Genomic DNA, 22,833 nt, shown 5'->3' with positions numbered 1-22,833 from the left:
CTTGTCGCACCTTAGAGACTAACAAATTTATTTGAGCATATGCTTTCGTGGGCTAAAGCCCACTTCATCAGATGCATGCAGTGGAAAATACAGTAGGAAGATATATATATATATATATATACACACACACAGAGAACCTGAAAAAATGGGGGTTGCCATACCAACTCTAATGAGACTAATTGATTAAGATGGGCTATTACCAGTCAGAGAACATTTCAACCTCCCTGGACACTCAATTACAGACCTAAAAGTTGCAATTATTCAACAAAAAACCTTCAAAAACAGACTCCAATGAGAAACTGTAGAACTGGAATTAATTTGCAAACTGGACACCATTAAATTAGGCTTGAATAAAGACTGGGAGTGGATGAGTCATTACACTAACTAAAAAACTATTTCCCCACGCTAATTTTCCCCCACTGTTACTTACACCTTCTTGTCAACTGTTTGAAATGGGCAATCCTGATTATCATTACAAAAGTTTTTTTCTCTTGCTGATAATAGAGCACCTTAATCAATTAGTCTCGTTAGAGTTGGTCTGGCAACCCCCATTTTTTCATGTTCTCTGTGTATATATATATCTTCCTACTGTATTTTCCACTGCATACATCTGATGAAGTGGGATTTAGCCCACAAAAGCTTGTGCTCAAATAAATTTGTTAGCCTCCAAGGTCCCACAAGTACTCCTCGTTCTTTTTGCTGATACAGACTAACATGGCTACCACTCTGAAACCTGTTACATACTAAAGTGATTGCTGAATAAGAACAGTTTCCTGAATCACGTCCTGTGAGTAGTCCCACTGTCTTAAATGGGATTACTCACAGTGCATAGAATTAAGCACGTTCATAAATCTCGGCAGGACGGGGGCTCTGAACTCTCTGCTTTAAATGTGGATAATGCTATTTTCCCTTTCTTATACCTCTTCTCTCTTGTCTATTTAGATCGTAATTCTTCAGGGCAAGAACTCTCTCTTATTTCTGAGTATGCATATTGGGTCCCTGATCTCAGTTGAGCCCTGTAGGTACTACTGTAGGTACATAAATATGCTATTCTACAACAGAAGACTCTAGGATCAAATTTGCAAAAGCACTTAAGTCATTTAGGAACTTAACTCCCATTGACTTATAATGGGACTTAAGCGTCTAAGTGACTTAGGCATGTCTGACATTTTTGAAAACATTGTTGAAGTACAATCATATGATTAGATATTACCATAAAATTACACTAACAGTTTAAAAAGATTTTTTGTTGGTTAATACAGTGAAGATTTCTAGCTAAATCTACATGTAGAATTTGGATCTTGAATTCTTTTCACTGAAAATGGACGGAAAGCAAAGTAGTCCTGCCTGAGGTTGTTTACAGGAAAGTAGGGTAGTTAGGATTTCCTCCCTCCAATCTGCAACAGGAAGTTATGAAATGTACCTTGTACAATTTCATCTTCTAAACTCCTAATGCCCTTTATTTTATACAGTAACTTGTTTTTAAATTAGTGTGGGTTTCATTTTCATTGTAATTTTTAACACTCAGCAACAGAAACATTTTTTATCTTATAAACGATAATTAATTAAAAAGGGAGAAGCTTACAATATTCTTGATTAGTGGGAAATTACCTTTACTGTGTAGGGATTTTAAAATTCAGCATACTTAAGCAAATCACATTAGGACCTTCAAACGGTTATCATCATCTAGAATTACAATAAGACACCTAACCAATACTGGATTGCCAGCAGAATTCTAATTTCTTCATTCTTGAGTTTTCCTGTGAGAATCGTCATGGCTCTCACCATTAGTGAATACAATCTGTAAAATCCTCCATCCAAAAGGATTTCAAGGTAAGGGATGGTGGACGTAGCCAAATCTTTATTTTAATAAGAAAGTAATCATTAACATTTCAAATAATCTTATTTTAGAAAATACTGTTCTACCAAATATAGTTCAAATAAATGATTTACAGTGTCACTTACATAAAAAATAATATAGAACTATATATCTGAACTGCATAAATTAGTATAGCCCTTAAAATGTTCTGGTGACACTATAAATTACAACAACAAAGCTGACCCTTTTTGTTTGTGTCACTAAAACATCAAGGCAGATTTGCAATGGAGTATACATGGCATCCTAAACCTGATTAATAAAACAGAAATTTCCCTCATTGTTCAGTAATGAATGTCAAAGCATGAAATAAATGTAATAAGTTATTATTTCTTTACTATACTTATTTACCCTTTAGAGTGCAATTCATTTTAAAATTCAAGCTGCCAAGTGGCAAAAATTTGTAGGGGGAAGGAAGGCAAATACACAAGGATGCTGAAAAAATACAGAAAAAGAAAGAAAAAGAGGTTGGGTGAACCTCAATTTTCAACCATATTAATATTAAATAATTTAATCCCCAAGACATACATAAATTTAGGCTATTGCAAGATTCAATACTTGTGGTTTGTCACCACTCTGATGGAATTACAACCTTGTAATGTACAGCTGGAGTACATTATTCTATATATTATGTGCAATTCTAGTGTAGTCGGTTTTAAAATATATAATAAAGAATGTTAATTACATGGTTATTTATTAACCCACCCCACTCTTCTGTTTATTGGTTCTTTCACTACTTTCTCTCCTTCTTATCCTTCCCTTTATTTCCTCATGTTATAGATCTCTTTTCTTCTCCATCTTTTCTGTTACAATACGTATTTTTTCTCTACCCTTCTTCAAGTTCCTGTGCCTTTCAGTGTAAGCTGCCTTTTTTATTACTGCATTGATATTGGCTGTCCTCTACAGTAGCCATTGAGCACTTCTTTCTATCTTGGTGTTCTTCCACATGTTAAAAAAAGTAGTCTGTCTTTAAAAGCAACAAATAACATAAAATATGTTTTCTCTTTGGCCATATCTAGAGCTGGTTGAAAAGTTTCTATCTTTTTGTTTAAGAAAAACTGGCAAGGATGTTCTGATCTGGTATAGTAATAACTGCAATGCAATTTTCCCTTCTTAAAATTTACCAATATATTTTAGACCCTTATGCCTATATTATTTCAATTCAGAAGGCATAGTTTCCTGAGGGAACAAAATGTCAGTTCTATCTCACAGGAACCAAGGAAAGTGCTCTAGCTCAACTACAGGTCATCCAGAGAGCCCAGTGGTATGAAGAAGGCCAATGCAAGAAGGCACATAGAGGGAGAAGGAATTTTGTCTACTAAAAAAGAGAGGGCTTTTTGGCTGCTTGGGTAGGGTAAATGTTGTTGGAGTCTTGATTGCAAAGGACTACAAGTTGTGCTGAGGATGCCAGGATCAGAAATTGAGGAGCTGTGCTCTAGGCAGTGGGGTTCTATCAGCCTCTTCCTCCTCCTTCCGTATGATCCAGTTATCTCCAAGTGCATCAGGTAACTGGGCACCAGCAGTCTCCTGGCAAAATTTCTGCTACAGCCCAATGAATGATACTAAGAAAACTACTCAAGATACATGAGGTGGCAATTATAATAGTTGTCAGTACTGAAAGATAACACTATGTGCCTCAGTAGATTGCTAGACTGTTACAAGCTAATTCATGTTAATGTTGCTTTGCCAATTAACTGCACAGTGTGCAGAACCATTTCAGAAACAATGCAAGCTTAGATTCACAATATGTAACGGAAAAACAAAACAATTATAAAACAGGGAAAAAAACAAACTGTGTAAGTAGGCAGCAGTAAGGAGAAAGCAACAGCATCCTTTGCTAAAAATGAGGAAGAAACACATCGTTGTTTAAAAATCCTTAGCTCTATTCTCTTTAGTTAAAAGCAATTTGTGAAATCCTTTCAGGGCACATTTCAACATGTGCCATGGACTGAACAAATGCATTTGAGTATCACTCTGAAATGATCACTTTCTACTAAATTTCCTTTAGAACTTAATTACTGTTCAGCCATTAGCATTTAATTGAGAGCAACTTAATAAAATAAATAATAATGAACCTGGCCTTTTAAATGATCTGAAAAGGGAGCAGAGTATTTGCATGCATGCAAAAAAAATTATGTAAAGAATTTTAGAGCAGGCACTTACAGACTGAATTTACTGTCGCATGTCTGCATTTTTTTGCCCCCCAAACAGCAGGTAACTGACCTTCCTTGAGACTTTTCTGGCTGTTCACCTCAAGACATTCCTTTTCTTTCAATGTCTCAATATCTCCAGTAGGTAAAATCTCTGGAAAGCCCTGTTGCTGCTTCTTGGAGCTATCGATCATGATGAGACTCCTTTGAATGGCAACATCCAACACAGGAAAAAGACCAATTTGCAACCCAGCAGTACACTGTTTGAATACTCTGCTCCCCGGTTCCTTTTCACAATAATTGAGCAATTATGTCTTTAAGCAGCTGAAAGCAGCCATTGCCCTTTACTTCCCAGTCTGACCTACAAATACACTCAATCTGTTCGAAGCCCTTAACTCTCTTCCAGACAGGGAAACTGAGCTTCTGAAGCAAAACTCACAAATCCCACCCCCTTTCCCAGACAACCACTCTCCTTTCCCTTTTAGCTATCCTGGCTTCCTCCGTACTTTTATGTTTCAGTATGCAGCTTGATCATCAGAATCATCTGACAAACACTGAGTCAAGCAGTTAAAAATAAATCCAGCAGTTGCTGAAGGAGCAGCCTTTGCTGATATCTAAGACAAATAGTTGCTGTGGTCTCTCTTTCTAAAGGCTGCTGGAGGCTGTGGATATACTTTATGTTGGCCTGACAGGCAGATTCATTACTCATTAAGTTTAATCAATAAACAAACAGCTGTCTAAAAAGAAGATTATGTAAAGAATAAAGAAGGTCCTATTTTGCAGAAGCATATTTACTCAGCATAGCTGCAAATCTTAAGAACAAGTAAGGAACAATCTGAAAGCAACTGATTCCTGTAATACTGTTTACACTACAAAATGTACATATACTACCTTTGCTACACACAGATCTTACTCCCTGTAATAAATTTTTAAAACTGCAAATTTCTATTTTTTCCTTTTGCACTACACTCAGGAGGCAGTAACTTTTACTCTTGTTTCGAGCAGTCAGTCCAGAGTATTTCCTCCTACACAGTCTTTCTGATTTCCCATTCTCACCAGCATGAACCTTTCAATCTTTTATATTAGTCACCAACATACCTTTTCAGTGTCAACTGAAGGAGTTGGAGTAGTTTTTCTTCAGGCCCCCTGGAATGCTTTGGCACCATTAGGACTTGATTTTTGTGGTAACGGCAAACTTATTCTGCTGCAAATATGAGTAAATCCTATGATATTTTTCAGTAATGATGTGTGTTATCAGTTTACTGTTGGCTGCAAAATTCCACCAAACTGCAATCCTCTTGTGTGCATATGTTTTAGTACACTGTATATCCTTAAATGATGACCAGCTTAAGCAAAGTTATATTTTACAGCTGTGATTTTCAATACAAGGCTAAAGGACAAACATTTATTTAAAAAAAAATATGGTCAAAATCACTTAAATTTTAAGTGGCTTAGTCATAAGACCTTGCAATATTTCCTAAACATACCTTTAATTCTATAAACAACTTTTGCCTGTCACATAACAAAAGAGTGTACAACTGAAAGTGTACATGTATGTTAATAAATCAGGTTAAGATTTTGTCACGGTTATTTTTAGTAAAAGTCATGGACAGGTCATGGGCAATAAATAAAAATTCACAGAAGCCCACGACCAGTCTGTAACTTTTACTAAAAATAACCGGTGGTAGGAAACACGAGGGGGGGGGGGGGCTAACTGCCTAGAGGGGCCAAAGCCTGAGCCCCACAGGGAAGGGTGGGGGCTGACAACTCCAGCCCCTTCCACAGTGGCTGCAGTGGGGGCTATAGCCGAAGAAGTCAGGGAGGTTCATTAAAATCACGGAATCCATGACCGCCATGACCAATTGGTATCCTTATTCATAAACTAGAGTGTTTTGATCTATGTGCTAATGTGAGCACAAAATACTTTCCCTGTATCTTTGGTGACTCCATTCTGTGCATGAAAAATGAATATTCAAGTGCAATGCTCAAACAGGAATCTAAAATTCCCTTTACTAAGTGTACCAATCACGTAAATTGGTCTTATGTAAATATTTCTATATATCTGTAATGTACTTCTACCTTACCACATGTTCAAAAGAAATTTTTTTGATTATTAACCGTTCTGCCAAGAAAATTTTCCATTTATGTAATATAATTTTGGGCAACCTTTTCAAGTGGGTACCCCCCCTTTTCCCTGGACACAATTTGCAACTGCAATTAAACGATGAGTGAAAATATGAATATTGGCACCTCTAACTACCTGACTGCAGACACAAGCTGTATATTTAAGTAGTCTGAATTGTGCCAACAATTCATTCTAGTGTAATTTACTGTATTTTAGTGTATTTTACAGGCACAATTCCCATCCTCATCAAGGGAGGCTAGCACTTCAGCTCTTTGAAAAACTACGTCTTTATGTATTTCTTTTCCCTCATTCTTTAATATTAAAGATGTCTGAAAGAAAATTTGGTCTTTTAAGGATTTATTAATTTCTGATGGGTCATACCTTACTGAAAGCCACAGTTCTCTGTTTGCAGCACCACAACCAACTTTTGAAATGATTTTGATGTAATGATTAGAGAATTAACATTATGTGCAAATAAGGAGGATGAGTTAACCAGTCTGTTTTCACAAGAAAATAAAATACAGAAAATATATAACATACCACATCTAATTTTAAATAGAATAGTATAGCTTGCAAAGTTTTTCAACAATATTTAAGAAGCTTTTAAACATTTTACTGTTTACTATATCTAGAAGTATTTAAAATTATTTGGTATGCAATGCATCTTGAAGTATTGACAATTCTCTTTGGCTCTAACCGTGCAAGCACAAGTGTAACTTTTCTCACAACTAGGCGCATTGACTTCAAAGTTATACAAACGTGTATTTTCAGAAACTGGCCTAATATGAACGTTTTGAGTTTTAAAGTTACTATATATGCTACAGGAGAAAAGGTTATTTTTTCTTAATTTTGTTTTTCAAGTCTTCTTATGCTAAGCCAAAAGAATGGACATCATCCACTTTTCTTCTCCTCTCATCACAATATGAAAATGAGATAATTGGACCTCCTGAATACTAAGGTACAGGTAAGGCAAATATGCAATGTCTTCTTAATGCTAAAGGTGTGAAGCTTTTTCCATTCTCCTTACTAACTGCAGGACGCAAAGAGGGTAAGGAGATTTCCTAACTAAGGTGAAAATTTGAAAGGATCTTAGATTTAAAATGTGGAATAGTTTTAATGAGCAGTTTGTATTGGAAGTAAGTTAACTAAAGCTACATTACGTGCTGTAATTGTCCCCGCTCTCCTAGCTGATCAAATGGCCATCTTTTGCATCAAAGCATCTTTTCTAACAAGCTCAGAGAATTGTATTCAGGCCCAGGTTCATCTTCCAGTGAGACAGAGGGTACCTCATTCTGAAGTGCTGTTAGCTACTCTAAAAAAACAAACAAAAACCCTCAATATGTGGGGTGAGATCTCACAGACCCTAACTTATGTCTAATGATGGAGCACTTCAGTCTGAAATCACAAGAACTGTCCACAGTTGGGCAGCACAATGATTTCACTTTTCTTTCTTTAGAAAAGAGTTGAAGACTTCTCCACGTACTATAACGATTTTTTTAAATGGAAATTGAAAAGAATAGTAATCACCTTGCCTTTTCAGGAAAACCAATGCAGCAGCAATGCTGCAAGACACAGGGGAGTGCAGACTCCTGACCTAAAAGATCTTTTTGGAGAGTAAGCCAAAATAGGGAAGCTATTGACACGGCCAGGACTTCATGATGAGTGCGTCTGGCACAATTTGGATGACTAGCAAAGTCCTTTCCCTTCACTGTCTTCTTCAGTATTCTTCCTTAGATAGGTAGCAGATGGAAAATAAAGATCAGGTCAGAATTTCATACATAAGAGGATATAAATGTGTAGGGACTTCAGGACTCCTGAAAAACATTATTACCATGGCATTTGGACAGTTGGAAACCCTATCAACCAACCACCAGTCTGAAGAAGAATGGGCCATCTTGGTGACAGAATTAATTCTTTACATTTTTAAGGATCAGAAAATATAATTAGCCCATATAGCACAAGCACAGAAAAGAACATCACTAGCTATTTCAGAGACAAAAGGCATCAAAATTATGTGCATCATAGTAGTTTTCAAGCTGGTTCTATCCTCTAAAAATCTGATGTTTGCAAATTGCTTGCAATATATGATACATGTCAATTATCTTAAATAATATTTTGCTTAAATCCATAATATATAAGATCATATTAATTTGTGCTGTAATGCATCTGATTTCATACTGATTTTAACGGTGCAAAAAAAAAAAAGTACTATGCAAGAACTCCTTCATAAATCAACTCAATTTTCCCATTGCCTAAGTCCAAACACTTATTATGAGTGAGAAAAAGTATACTGCTGAGAAGCTGGGCACAGCCAAAGAAGGACTTCAAGGCAAATAGAATATAAACATTTCTCAAGGGACCTATATGAAAATTTGGCAAGGTCAATATATTCTTACACAGTTACAGATACACCAGACTATTATTTTACAGATTCTTTGTTGCAATAAAATAGTAAGCAAATTATTAGTTAAACTGAGTTGATCACGGAGTAAGAAAAGATACAAACAAAAAAGATTTAGGGGTAAACGATGTGTTTTGTATGTTAAAAAAGTGGGATTTTTTAAAATACTATTTTGATCCTGAAACAATTCCAAAATGATTCAGAGAACAGACTCAAATCAAATACAAACATGATTAACAAGACAGTCTACCATGAAAAATACTAGCAGGTGATCACTTGAACTTCATATGTCACAGAAAAGAAGACATTAGCACTAGGAACACAGGGAGGTGGGAGCAAATGATAAAGGAATCCTGAAGACTGCATGTAGATCTGTGAAAACTGGAATGAAGATGACAGAGGAGATAAAGTAGAATAGAGAGAGGAGGATACGAGGAAGGAACAAGATAAGAAGGCCTGTATTACTGGGAAGACTGCAATCAGATGTTCCTCTCTACTGTTATCTTTATCTTACACTGAGTGCAAAGTTTGGAAATATGACAGTTTATACATCAATACTTTCATTTGCCTGTTGTAAAAGTTGTATCTTTTACCATGTATTGCTAATTAAAGTGACAAATATTTTAATTGTTATATTCTCTTGGAGAACACTGTTCCAACACTGTGCACATATTTTTAACTGCATGTCACTGACAAGAATTTTTAAAGGCATTTTTGTGGGTGCCACAAAAATAATGCACAAACTGCCTATATTCGCTATTGGCAGTTGTAATTAACTACTTCCAGAATTATGTACATTTCTGCAGACACCTTCACTGAAAATAATGCACAAACACAGATCTTAGAAGTACAGTGAGACTAATACCCTGCAAGCATTAAAAGACAGCTAAGACATAAAATAGTTTTCTAATATTATTTTTCCAATTTTAGCAAATGCTGTAGTTGCCACAGGGATGTTATATGACAATAAGTACATGGAAAGGTAGGAAGTCCATGAAAAAAACTTTTCTGTTATGATGCGGATAAAAGATTGATAATGCCGCATTAGATAATTTGGGCATTCTAATGCAAGGAACAGTTTGTCCAGCTATACAGAAAGGACAGAAGACACTTGATATGGATTTAATCAGGCCACAACTTTATTATTAGATGTCTGGGACTACTAGGCAAACAAAAGTGTACAGTGCAGGTAACCTCTGTTTATTCTGGAGGGGGCTTCCACCAGCTCCCCTCTCTTTTTCCAGCCAGGTCCCTCCAGCAAATCCATTGCTGGAACCTTAGCATCCATGCCACGCCATGCCCCTCCCCCCTGTAGGAGGGGTAAGGTGGGCTATAAGAAAGGGGGGGGTTGGCTCCCTGCCGTTCCAACCATAGGATCCCCAAACCCCACGCCTTTCCGTTCCTTTAACCAGCACCTCCTTTTTAAGTCCTTTACCAGACCATTTATCTGGTCACTGGATGCCCTCCCTATGAAGTACCTGCACTGGACATCCGCCCCACACGCACCAAATAAGTTGCGACATATAGCCTACCACACCTTTGTGTTCACCATAATAGGTGTTCCCTAACACCTGCTGTGCAGGAGGCGAAAAAAACCCACTCCACCAAAGCCAATATGGTGGTGAGGGAAAAAATTCTGTCCCAGCCCCCATAAGAAGGAGCAACTAGCACAATGCCCACAGCAGGTTCAAACCCATCTGATAATCACACCTCAAGGGGAGGGAGGTTGGGTGTTGCCTTGCCTGCTGCATGGAGAAAGGGGTTTCCAATACCAGAGCTTGCACCTTTAAAGCCTTCCGCCGTTACATTCCAAGGGGGTGAGTCAGTGCTGCAAAGCTGACCAACACCACCTTTTTGCAGCAGTTTTTTACCTTGTTCTCCTCCACTTCCCCTCTTCCCCCCCCATAAAGCACTACTGTCTTCCTCCAGCAAGCCTGGACAACAGTCTGCCTGCTTTCAGTGTAGGGCGGTCATTCTTCTTGAATTCCTACTATGAGCTGAAGGTCATACCGCATGTCATGAAAGATAATCTTCCCAAGATCTCCAATAAAGTCTTTGTTAACCTATAACCTTGAACATGAGGTAACACTTACCTAACTGAAGGCAGGCTCAGTATTTTGATTAACTGAGTGACCTACCAAGAAAACAGAAGTTTATCATTTTTGGTGATAATATTCCAACAAGTAAGCCTTTCCTGGATGGTACTTCAGGAATAAAATCAACAAAAATAACAGCTTTGAGTAACTTAGATGTCTACAAGGAAAATCAAGTATTTTGAGGGAAGTCATGGGTGTTTGGGTGAATGTCCCACTACCACCCTAGTAAAATAAAACAATAGCTAAGCACTGTAGTGTATGAAATATACACATTTCTGAAAGCTATTATTACCATGTGTAATTCAGATAACTTAAGCAAAATTAATTAATTAGGAGGTTATTAAACAGATTCCCAAGGATTCAGAGGCAAGAACTTCACAAATAAGAATAATTAAAACACTGCCAGTTAAGATAACATACTCAAATGTTAAAATTCATCTGCTAAATCAACACAACTCAACTAGATGGAAAGTTGTTTTTGAATCATTAAACAGGAAAACAGATCATGCTACTAATTTTCAAAGCTGCATTTGGAACTGTTACACTGCATGTGCTGCTGTATTAAGTAAAACAGGGGGGAAGAGAGAAGGAATTAATCTTATTAAGGCTCACAAGCTATTCTGTTTCAATATTTTTCCTTAAATGTCCACAAATGGTTTCAGGAAGTGTCAGTTAGGGATGTCAAATGTTAGCACAATGTTGCAAAGTTCTTCTAATTATTTCAGGTACTAGACCTTAGGCTGTTTGCCAGTTTTGCTGACAACAGTAACATTTTAACATTTACTGTACTTCTCCTTCCCCATAAACCATCACGTTTTACTCAGTTATACACACAGTCTGTTGTAACAACAGATGTCACAGCACATACATTTTTTAAAAGGTTTGTCAATCTTTAATACTTATCAGATGACAATTCTGTCTTCAAATAGTTCTGGTAAAGTGATGTGCATAAAACATTCACAAAAGAGGAATATTTTCAAATTGAGCATGAATGCAAAAGCTAAATGAAATAGCAGTTAACACTCATTCCAATAGCATCAGTGCTGCATATTGTTTTGGAATGATTTCCTTTAAATCTCTGAGTTTCCAAATTCTTCATTTCCCAGATATACCCATGCTAGATGGATACAATTTGAAGATCAGGCATGTCCTAAAATTTTTTTTACACTCTCCATTATAATCTATAAATCAGTATTTCAAAGAAATTATTATCTATATTGTCATGAGCAGCGTGTGCACACACATGCACATACAGAAACCCCAAACACAATAAGAAGCTACCATTAAATAAAAAAGGCTTTGTTATTCAATACATGCTTCTGAACAACATTCAATGCAGCTGTATCATGACATTTTCTTAGGCACCTTCAAAGTTTGTAACACTTCTTAACATGCAAAAAGACTAAAGAAGATTTCCACCACGACTTAAAAATGCCATCTTGGCATTTTATGATTTCCATTATACTTGAATAATATCTGTCTTCAAAGACCATAGTTTTGACAGATAAAATGGCAACATGTACAGTTAGTTTGATTCATTTCATTTTTTTAAAAAAGACCTCCTGCCAAAGGAAAGATTGCTTAGCCGAGATAAAGTCATGGATGAGGAGTTTTCTGACAATTCCACTGACTTCCATTTTGGAGACTATGGACATTTTATTTTGTTACATCTGTCTCTTTCCAAATTTATAAGAAAGAGCAATTTTTAATTTTTTTTTCAAAATGAAATCATGCTATGTATATTGTGCATTGGAAGCATGTGTGCATTAGGATACAACATGGTATTATGGAGGCATAGGTAACACTTAAAATAAAAGTAACTTTTTTGTACACAGAAGTCTCTGAACATATTGTCTCTGTAGCTCTCCAATGTAGGAGTCGCATATCAGGTGTGCCTTTTTAGACACGGTGTAATACTCCTACAGTGGGGATCTGCTGATACAGTTCCATTAACAAGAATATTGACTTACCTACATCCTGCTGTAAAGTAGCATTAGTGGTATGCTAGTTACTGCTTTGCTCTTCAACTACTTTTACTTTAATTATAGCTCTGCTTTAACAGTTGTGCAGTAAAACAACACAGGAAGCTATGTTATGAAAGCATATAGACCAAATGCAAACAAAAAAAAGACTATTATACAATATTTGAAATGGTTTCTTTTCAGTTTATAAGGTCTCTTCATCCTTTAATTTACAAACTTTAAAGCTGATATCTTAACTTTGAAAGAGCTAAGCAAGAGCGTAAGAGTTTGGGTCTGCATTTGATGAATGGATATTTTAAACATCAGTAGCTTTCCAGGAGATATTACAATATGCACTATATACAGTTTTAAAAACTAACTTTATTCTGTTGTTGGGACGTAATAAAACTACTTTTTCCCCCCACACTACAATAATAAAAACAGTGCACACACACTGTATATAATAAACACATATACACTATTTTCTCTACTATATATTCCTCTCTAATTTTCCTGCAATGGACCCAACAGTAAGTTCAGTTTTTCCAGACTTTTGTAGGAATGTAGGAACAGGAAAGTACTATATTATAATAAAATCTCTTTATTTTAAATCCATTAACTGTAACCCTGTGACCACTAAAAGAATCCCTTCTATAAACTAACTTTCATCAGCTACACAACTATACCACCGCATTCAACAAGTGATTGTGTATAATACAGAGAGATCTGATCCTGTGAACATAATGCATATGAATAGGCCCAGTGATTTCAGTGGGACTACACAAGTGAGTAATATTCTTCACATGCTTAAGGGTTACCAAGATTAGTTCTAGTGCTCTTATAGGAGCTATGTGAATTCTGCAAAACAAGCAATCCTTGAAAGATATTACAGATTTTTCTACATCAACAGACAATAAAAACTGAAGAGTTAACTCATCCATTTTACCTAGTCCTGTCTTCAAGAACCTCTTTTCCTAACTACTCTCTAGAAATTAAAATTTATTTAAAATAATTCTGTTTTCAAGTGTGTAGGTACAGCATTTTTTAAAACAACATGATACCAAAATCATACCACAAATTAGTTATAAACATAAAAAAGCAGCATGTGTATTTTACCAAATATTTTTCCAGCACTTTAAAAAAAGAAAAGAAATGGATAAACTTAACGTTTTCTACTTTTATTTTGCTTGCCTTTTTAAAAAGAAATGCATTGGTGTCTGAAATCAAAATGCTAAAGCTATAAAGGGCAGGGTGGATTTGATTTAAATCAAATTGATTTAAATCACTAGTCAGGAAGACGCGATTTAATTTAATCATGGATTTCTACATAAAAGTGCATTCTTGTTTGCTGTTATAACCTTAATACGTATTCATCACAACTCAGAGATAAATGTAGGTTTCATTTTTAGAAGGTACACACTATATATATTTTTAAGTGATTTATTTTGAAAACTTTTCAGATTAGTTTTACAGCTATATCAGAAAATTAATGATTGTTTGGTTATTTCACTTACCAAAGGTAACTGAAGCAGATAGTTCACCTCCCAATGACTTCATAAATATCTCCAATTCAACAGGTTAATCATTAATATTTGCAGGATTTTCTTGCTATGTTGTATTAGGAGGAGAACATCACCAGAGAGACATTTAAATTGTTTTATTTAACTAAAACAACAACGTTATGTATTCTGGATTGTTTTCTTCAACAGCAAACATATAATATTTTAACAAAACAAGCATATGAATTTTTGAATTCAGTTAAACATTCAAGTTTTTTAAAATCAGGTTTGTTTTTGTTAAAATTGTTTTTAACTAAAATAGTTAAATGAAATATTAAAAAATATCGACTATGTCAGCCAGGTCAGCATGAGAAACTTAAAATATTGGCTTCTGCAGCTAACTCAGTCTCTTCACCTTCATTTTCCTGTTTGTTCATAATCTGGAAAAGAAAAACAAGCTTTCCTGCTTTTTCAGGTACCAAACAATTTCTCAATTTGGAACGAATTAGTCCAAAGGAAGAAAATATTCTTTCCACACCGAAAGAAGAAGCTACTGTTGTTAAAAGTGAGATTATCACTTCAACAGTCTCTGAATCCAGGTGTTTAAGTGACTTCCACCAGTTCACTGGTGTGACTTTCTTTAAAATATCCTCAGCAAACATATATTTCTTAAATGCTTCTTATTCCCAAACTGGGTTTCTTTTATGGCCTGCTGCCATTATAGGTGTTCCCTTCTAGTGAGAGAATGGTATGGTAGATCTCAAATCAATGAAGGCTAAACTCAGAAAGACCTCAAGACTTCTGGAACATGCTGCTCAAACAGTTTCACTTTTGTTTCTACTCCCTGTGGCTCCCTTCTCACATTATCTTCAGACTTCTTCTTCTTGTCCAGATCTATTCCGCCCCCAACAATCTTCTGTTCATTGAACTTTCTGAAACTTTGCACTTTTAGAGAGAGGTAAGGGATGGACTCTGTGTACACAAATTTGCAGAGGGACAATAGGGGTAAGGTCTGTTATTTCTCACCTCTATATATTATTTATTTATTTAAAAACATTTTTGCTGTTAACAAGCATATTATCTCTGGAGACACAAATCCACAGTTTGAGAACTACAAAACTAAGCATCTCTGATGGTATCTTCTAGACTGAGCACTGAGTCCCATTGGGTAGACAGAAATATTAACCTGAATAATCTATACAGAAGCCCCTGGAACCCCATAAGATTGAGTCCTTAATTCATGAACTATTGGAACTCATTTACAAAACTTTTTTTTAAATGTTACATGAATATATTGTCTCATACTATAGAATTAGAATTTATAATCCCTATTCCATGATGAGATATCTTTGACCTATAATGTATCTTAATTAAAACAATCTTTAGATAGGTTTTTTCCTCAAAAAGCATTTTATCAAAAATATCCGATTTAAATTAAAAAAATCTGATTTTTGATTTTTGTTTTAAATCATTGATTTTTATCTACTTTTACAGATCCTGACCAGTAGGTACAGGAATCTGGTAGAAGGCAAATATACTAGCCTGGATGAATAGTTTTCTGTTCCCTGAGTGACCAGAGCAGGGGCTGTGCTAAAGCAATCAGGAACCTGCTAGAACCAATTAAGACAGGCAAGCTAATTAAGACACCTGGAGCCAATTAGATTCTAGCCATACTAGAATCAATTATGGCAGGCAGACTAATCAGGACACCTGGTTTAAAAAGGGCCTCCTATCAGTTAATGGAAGGAGTGCACGGAGCAGGGAGTGAGAAGGTGTGCTGCTGGAGAACTGAGGAGTACAAGCGTGATCAGGCCTCAGGAGGAAGATCCTGCGGTGAGGATAAAGAAGGTGCTGGGGGGAGGCCATGAGGAAGTAGCCCAGGGAGTTGTAGCTGTAGCTGTCATGTGGCTGATACAGGAGAGGTAGACAGCTTCTATCCACAGGGCCCTGGGCTGGAACCCGGTGTAGACGGCAGGCCTGGGTTCCCCCCATCCCCCCAACTCCTGATTGGACACAGGAGGAGTTGACCTGGTCTGTGAGCAACATCAGAAGGGAAGGTCTAATTTGGAAAGGGATCTGGCCTGTCCCCGACCCACTAGGTGGGACAACGAGACTGTGGAGATTGTTCTCCATTTCCCCCATGCTGGCCAGTGATGAGATTAGCTGAGCGAATGGCAGGTTTGAGCCTCTAGCAGAAGTGGCCAAACTGAGGGCTGCTGTGAACCTCTGAGGTGAACAAATCTGCCAAAAAGTGCAGGACCCACCAAGGCAGAGGAGGACCTTTATCACACTGGTGTCAGGAGTGGGACTGGGTGAACAGCATGGCGGAAGAAGGAGGGTGTTTTTAAAAAAAAAAAAAAAAAAGAAAAGAGGGAGAGGGTTTTTTTTTTCCCCTTCATCATGATGGATGACATACTGTGGGCACTGATACAAGCCACAGCTGCCCAGCAGGAGGCTACTCGTGTCCATGCAGCCACCCAACAAGAGGCAGTGTGGCTGCAGCAAGAGACTAATCACCTGTTGATGGACCAGGCTGCTCAAGACCATGCTATGTTGCAGGAACTGGTAAACCAGGTGAAGGCCCTTACAGAGCAGAACCGCAGCCATGATGGGACGCGGGTCATACAGGCCAGCAATTGGCTGCAGAAAATGACGCAGGAGGCTGATGTAGAGGCATACCTCCTGGTCTTTGAGAGGACAGCCCTACGGGAGGCTTGGCCTCGAGAACAGTGGTCTGGCATCCTTGCTCCATTCCTGTGTGGGGAGGCCCAGAAGGCATATTATGATATGTCTGAAGAGGCTGCGGCAGACTAGCCCCAGCTGAAAGCAGAGATCCTGGCCAGATCTGGGGTAATGACTGCAGCATGGACCCAGCTGTATCATGAGTGGAGGTACCAGGAAAACAAAACCCTGCAGTCCCAATTATATAACCTCATCCATCTCGTACAAAAGTGGTTTCGAACCGAGTCTCGGACTCCAGAAGAGATACTAGAGGTTCTGGTCATCGGCCGGTACATGCAAGGACTACTGCCAGACCTTCGCACCTGGGTAAGCCAGAACGACCCTTCCACCTATGACGAGGTCGTCACCCTGGTAGAGAGGCGTAGGACGGTGAGGTAACTGACCCAACCAGTTAAGGAAGAGATGCCCTGGGTTAAACTAGTGGCACCAACTCCCAGAGCTCAGGCAACTGAGCCCCCAGGCAGGTCCAGGTGGAAAAAGAGAGGGGCTGATTTTTTAAAGTACAAGAAAATGTAACTCCTTCTACTTTTACAGTGCAAATATAAAGTGTGTAATTAATTCATGGTTGTGGAAAGCCAGCTGAGAGTTTACTCATGTTGATGACCCTAAAGTTTACGTATGACCATCCCATGATCAAAGAATCCAAAGCCTTCTCTCCGACACCACCTGCGTAGCCATTCGTTGACTTTCACAATTCAACTGTCTCTACCCAGGCCTTTTCCTTCCATGGGGAGGATGGATGAGAACACCACTTGCCCCTCAAACTCCTTTATCCTTCTTCCCAGAGCCACGTAGTCTGCAGTGATCTGCTCAAGGTCATTCTTGCCAATGATACTGAAGACGGGCTCCACCTAACAAAGAGGGGGAAGAGCATCTTCACAAGCAGGCTGGCTAACCTAGTGAGGAGGGCTTTAAACTAGGTTCACCAGGAGAAGGAGACCAAAGCCCTGAGGTAAGTGGGGACGTGGGATACCGGGAGGAAGCATGAGCAGGAGAGCGCGAGAGGGGAGGGTTCCTGCCTCATACTGAGAAAGAGGGATGATCAACGAGTTATCTCAAGTGCCTATACACAAAGGCAAGAAGCCTGGGAAACAAGCAGGGAGAACTGGAAGTCCTGGCACAGTCAAGGAATTATGATGTGATTGGAATAACAGAGACTTGGTGAGATAACTCACATGACTGGAGTACTGTCATGGATGGATATAAACTGTTCAGGAAGGACAGGCAGGGCAGAAAAGGTGGGGGGAGTTGCATTGTATGTATAAGAGCAGTATGGCTGCTCAGAGCTCCGGTATGAAACTGCAGAAAACCCTGAGTGTCTCTGGATTAAGTTTAGAAGCGTGAGCAACAAGGGTGATGTTGTGGTGGGAGTCTGCTATATATCACCAGACCATGGGGATGAGGTGGACAAGGCTTTCTTCCGGCAACTAATGGAAGTTACTAGATTGCAGGCCCTGGTTCTCATGGGAGACTTCAATCATCCTGATATCTGCTGGTAGAGCAATACAGCGGTGCACAGACAATCCAGGAAGTTTTTGGAAAGGGTAGGGGACAATTTCCTGGTGCAAGTGCTGGAGGAACCAACTAGGGGCAGAGCTCTTCTTGATCTGCTGCTCACAAACCGGGAAGAATTAGTAGGGGAAGCACAAGTGGATGGGAACCTGGGAGGCAGTGACCATGAGATGGTCGAGTTCAGGATCCTGACACAAGGAAGAAAGGAGAGCAGCAGAATAAGGACCCTGGACTTCAGAAAAGCACACTTTGACTCCCTCAGGGAACTGATGGGCAGGATCCCCTGGGAGAATAACATGAGGGGGAAAGGAGTCCAGGAGAGCTGGCTGTATTTTAAAGAATCCTTATTGAGGTTACAGGGACAAACCATCCCGAAGTGTAGAAAGAATAGTAAATATGGCAGACGACCAGCTGGCTTAACAGTGAAAGCCTTGCTGATCTTAAACACAAAAAAGAAGCTTACAAGAAGTGGGAGATTGGACAAATAACCAGGGAAGAGGATAAAAATATTGCTTGGGCATGCAGGAATGAAATCAGGAAGGCCAAATAACACCTGGAGTTGCAGGTAGCAAGAGATGTTAAGAGTAACAAGAAGAGTTTCTTCAGGTATGTTAGCAACAAGAAGAAAGTCAAGGAAAGTGTGGGCCCCTTACTGAATAGGGGAGGCAACCTAGTGACCGAGAATGTGGAAAAAGCTAATGTACTCGGTGCTTTTTTTGCCTCTGTCTTCATGAACAAGGTCAGCTCCCAGACAACTGCACTGGGCAGCACAGCATGGGGAGGAGATGACCAGCCCTCTGTGGAGAAAGAAGTAGTTCGGGATTATTTAGAAAAGTTGGACAAGCACAAGTCCACGGGGCTGGATGCATTGCATCCGAGAGTGCTAAAGGAGTTGGCCATTATCTTTGAAAACTCATGGTGATTGGGGGAGGTCCTGGACCACTAGAAAAAGGCTAATGTAGTGCCCATCTTTAAAAAAGAGGAGGAGGAGGATCCGGGGAACTACAGGCCAGTCAGCCTCACCTCGGTCCCTGGAAAAATCATGGAGCAGGTCCTCAAGGAATCAATTCTGAAGCACTTAGAGGAAAGGAAAGTGATCAGGAACAGTCAGCATGGATTCACCAAGGGCAAGTTATGCCTGCCTAATCTAATTGCCATCTTTGATGAGATAACTGGCTCTGTGGGTGAGGGGAAAGCAGTGGACGTGTTATTCCTTGACTTTAGCAAAGCTTTTGACATGGTCTCCCACAGTATTCCTGCCAGCAAATTAAAGAAGTATGGGCTGGATGAATGGACTATAAGGAGGACAGAAACCTGGCTAGATTGTTGGGCTCAACAGGTAGTGATCAATGGCTCCATGTCTAGTTGGCAGCCAGTATCAAGCGGAGTGCCCCAAGGATCAGTCCTGGGGCCAGTTTTGTTCAATATCTTTATTAATGATCTGGAGGATGGCGTGGACTGCACCCTCAGCAAGTTTGCAGATAACACTAAACTGGGAGGAGAGGTAATACACTGGAGGGTAGGGATAGGATATAGAGGGATCTAGACAAATTAGAGGATTGGGCCAAAAGAAATCTGACGAGGTTCAACAAGGACAAGTGGAGAGTCCTGCACTTAGGACGGAAGAATCCCATGCAAGAATCGCTACAGACTAGGGACCGAATGGCTAGGCAGCAGTTCTGCAGAAAAGGACCTAGGGGTTACAGTGGACGAGAAGCTGGATGAGTCAACAGTGTGCCATTGTTGCCAAGAAGGCCAATGACATTTTGGGATGTATAAGTAGGGGCATTGCCAGCAGATCGAAGGATGTGATCGTTCCCCTCTATTCGACATTGGTGAGGCCTCATCTGGAGTACTGTGTCCAGTTTGGGGCCCCACACTACAAGAAGGATGTGAAAAAATTGGAAAGAGTCCAGTGGAGGGCAACAAAAATGATTAGGGGACTGGAACACATTACTTATGAGGAGAGGCAGAGGGAACTGGGATTGTTTAGTCTGCAGAAGAGAAGAATGAGGGGGGATTTGATAGCTGCTTTCCACTACCTGAAAGGGGGTTCCAAAGAGGATGAATCTAGACTGTTCTCAGTGGTAGCAGATGACAGAACAAGGAGTAATGGTCTCAAGTTGTAGTGGGGGAGGTTTAGGTTGGAGATTAGGAAAAACTTTTTCACTAGGAGGGTGGTGAAACACTGGAATGCGTTACCTAGGGAGGTGTTGGAATCTCCTTAGAAGTTTTTAAGGTCAGGCTTGACAAAGCCCTGGCTGGGATGATTTAGTTGCGGATTGGTTCTGCTTTGAGCAGGGGGTTGGACTAGATGACCTCCTGAGGTCCCTTCAAACCCTGATATTCTATGATTTGCATGCAAAATCTCTGAAGCAAGGAGAATGGCAGAGTGCAAATTATAGCACCTCGTCTGAAAGCACTCCCAATAAAAGCAGTCATGCCACAATCCAGTAAAGCCATTTTATAACCTGGATGAGATAACATGATTCCAACAAAGGGCTTGCAATCCATGAACAAGTTCCATATACCTGCATCTGCAGAATTTTTAACAGTACAAGAGAACAGCCCTTTTGCCAGTACTCTCACTGAATAGTTACAGTACTGCTGCTCATATGAAAAGAGCATGCTTAGATGCACCAATGAAATAATTATCTCAGAGTAGGGCTTGTGAGAGCACGGATGTGGTCACCAAATTAGGTTAAACTTTAACTAAAGTTTAACTCTTAAACCTCCAAAGAATAAAACCTGTTTGGAGAGGCCATATTTTCAAATAGTGCGGAGCAGTTTTTCAAATGTACAGCACCAACAATTAGGACCAGAGTTTCAAAAAAGATCAGGCACCAAGAAAAGGGCCAGCTTTCAAAAGCACTGAACAGCCAACAGCTCCCACTGTGTCACATGATTTTCAAGAGAGCTCAGCACTCAATGTGCTATGGCCACTTGGCCACTTATTTTGGTTCCTAAATGAGAACTAAGTTCTTTTTAAAAATAAGGCCCATAATTGTACAGATTTTGACATCCATACCTGGAAAATTGCTATGTGAAGGGAATTTAAACTATGTAATATTTAAATTCCAGAAAATCTTTAGAAGATTTATTTTTCTCTTATTAAAACACACACACACACACAAACACTTACCAATTTCTTCCTCATGTGTGATACTTTTTAAGTGGTACTTTGAGCCCAATTTGCAAAATGAATTGGACTTCCAGGTCAACTCTGCCTCTTTAATAAAAGTTTTCTAAAAGACTTACTATAGCTCAAGTGATATTGTCAGACAATTACTAAAACTTATTTAAAAATATATTTCCTTTCCTATTATTTTTATTGTTTAGGTTTTGGTAGCACTTTCAAAATAAAAATAAGACATTATATTTTCCCCTTAGGAACTCAATGATCTAAAGACCAGAGAGAGGTTAGAGGAATGGAATAAAATACATGTGAGGGCCAATGTTGTGTCTTGGCAAAAAAGAGGTTAATAAAGATTGCGTAGAGGTAAGAACAGATTTTTCTATGTTTATGCTGACTTCCAGTGAGGAAAGGATGCGGAACATCATTCACAGAAGTCAAACTATAGGCTTCTTGGTTTCAGAGTAGCACCCATGTTAGTCTGTATTCGCAAAAAGAAAAGTAGTACTTGTGGCACCTTAGAGACTAACCAATTTATTTGAGCATAAGCTTTTGTGAGCTACAGCTCACTGAGACTTGGAGGTGAGGAGCCAGTGGTCAAGGTATGGGAAAACGAGGAGACCCTGATGTGAGCTGCTACCACTGAAAGTAGCTTGGTAAAGACTCTGAGGGTGGTGGCTACGCCAAAGGGTAGTACTCGGTATTGGAAACAGTCAGAGCCCACCATAAATCTGAGAAATCATCTGTGGACAGGATGAATGTCAGCATGAAAGTAAACCATCCTTCACATTCAGTACTGTGAATCAAAGACCATTTCCTAAAGATGAAATTATTGTTGCCAATGTGACCGTGTGAAATTTGAGTTTGTGAATGAAGCGATTGACATGGCGGAGGTCAAGGATTGATCTCCAACCACCCATCTTTTTGGGTATGAAGAAGTAGGTTGAATAAAAGCTTGTCTATTGCTCGTCACTGCAATAAGGAGTTCACCCCTTCAGCAAGAATACTGTCATGAGATTGGTCCAAGAAGAGGGATAGGGAAGGGCGTTTTGGAGGAGGTAATATTGCAAACTCAATCATATAGCCAGCATGGATGGACATTCAGCACAAACTTGTCCATTGTTGTTGCACTTCAGGTGTCAATAAAAAATGCTAGACAACCCCCAAATGGAGTACTGGGTTTGGTGGATGTTGGGCTCAGTGGTTCAGGGCTCTCAAACTCGCATCAAAAATATTGCTGGGTCAGGGTCTGGGATTAGGATGCCAAGGCTGGTGTGGTGGGCATAGGGAAGTGGGACGTTTTAGTCCTTTGCTTTTTATGCAGTGGTTCGTAGGGTC

At 39.0% G+C, this 22,833-nt stretch overlaps 1 protein-coding gene across 14 annotated transcripts in view; it reads right to left on the bottom strand.

The window, feature by feature from the left end:
• The window catches only part of MRTFB (myocardin related transcription factor B), a 203,036-nt gene that overhangs the window by 85,158 nt on the left and 95,045 nt on the right, over positions 1-22,833 (bottom strand). For 3 of the 14 annotated variants that reach the window (XM_073362389.1, XM_073362391.1, XM_073362390.1), the window contains exon 1: positions 4,100-4,768. The exons of the other annotated variants lie outside the window; for them this stretch is intronic. In XM_073362389.1, the coding sequence (XP_073218490.1) occupies positions 4,100-4,220 (121 nt within the window). In that variant the 5' untranslated portion in view covers positions 4,221-4,768. Of the gene's footprint in view, positions 1-4,099; positions 4,769-22,833 lie in introns of those variants that run through there. 14 annotated transcript variants of the gene reach the window in all.

The sequence above is a fragment of the Lepidochelys kempii genome, chromosome 10 (genome assembly GCF_965140265.1).
Source record: "Lepidochelys kempii isolate rLepKem1 chromosome 10, rLepKem1.hap2, whole genome shotgun sequence".
Classification (NCBI taxonomy): Eukaryota; Metazoa; Chordata; order Testudines; family Cheloniidae; genus Lepidochelys; species Lepidochelys kempii.
The sequence above is the reverse complement of the archived record's forward strand: the minus strand, read 5'-3'. Positions and strand labels throughout refer to the sequence as shown.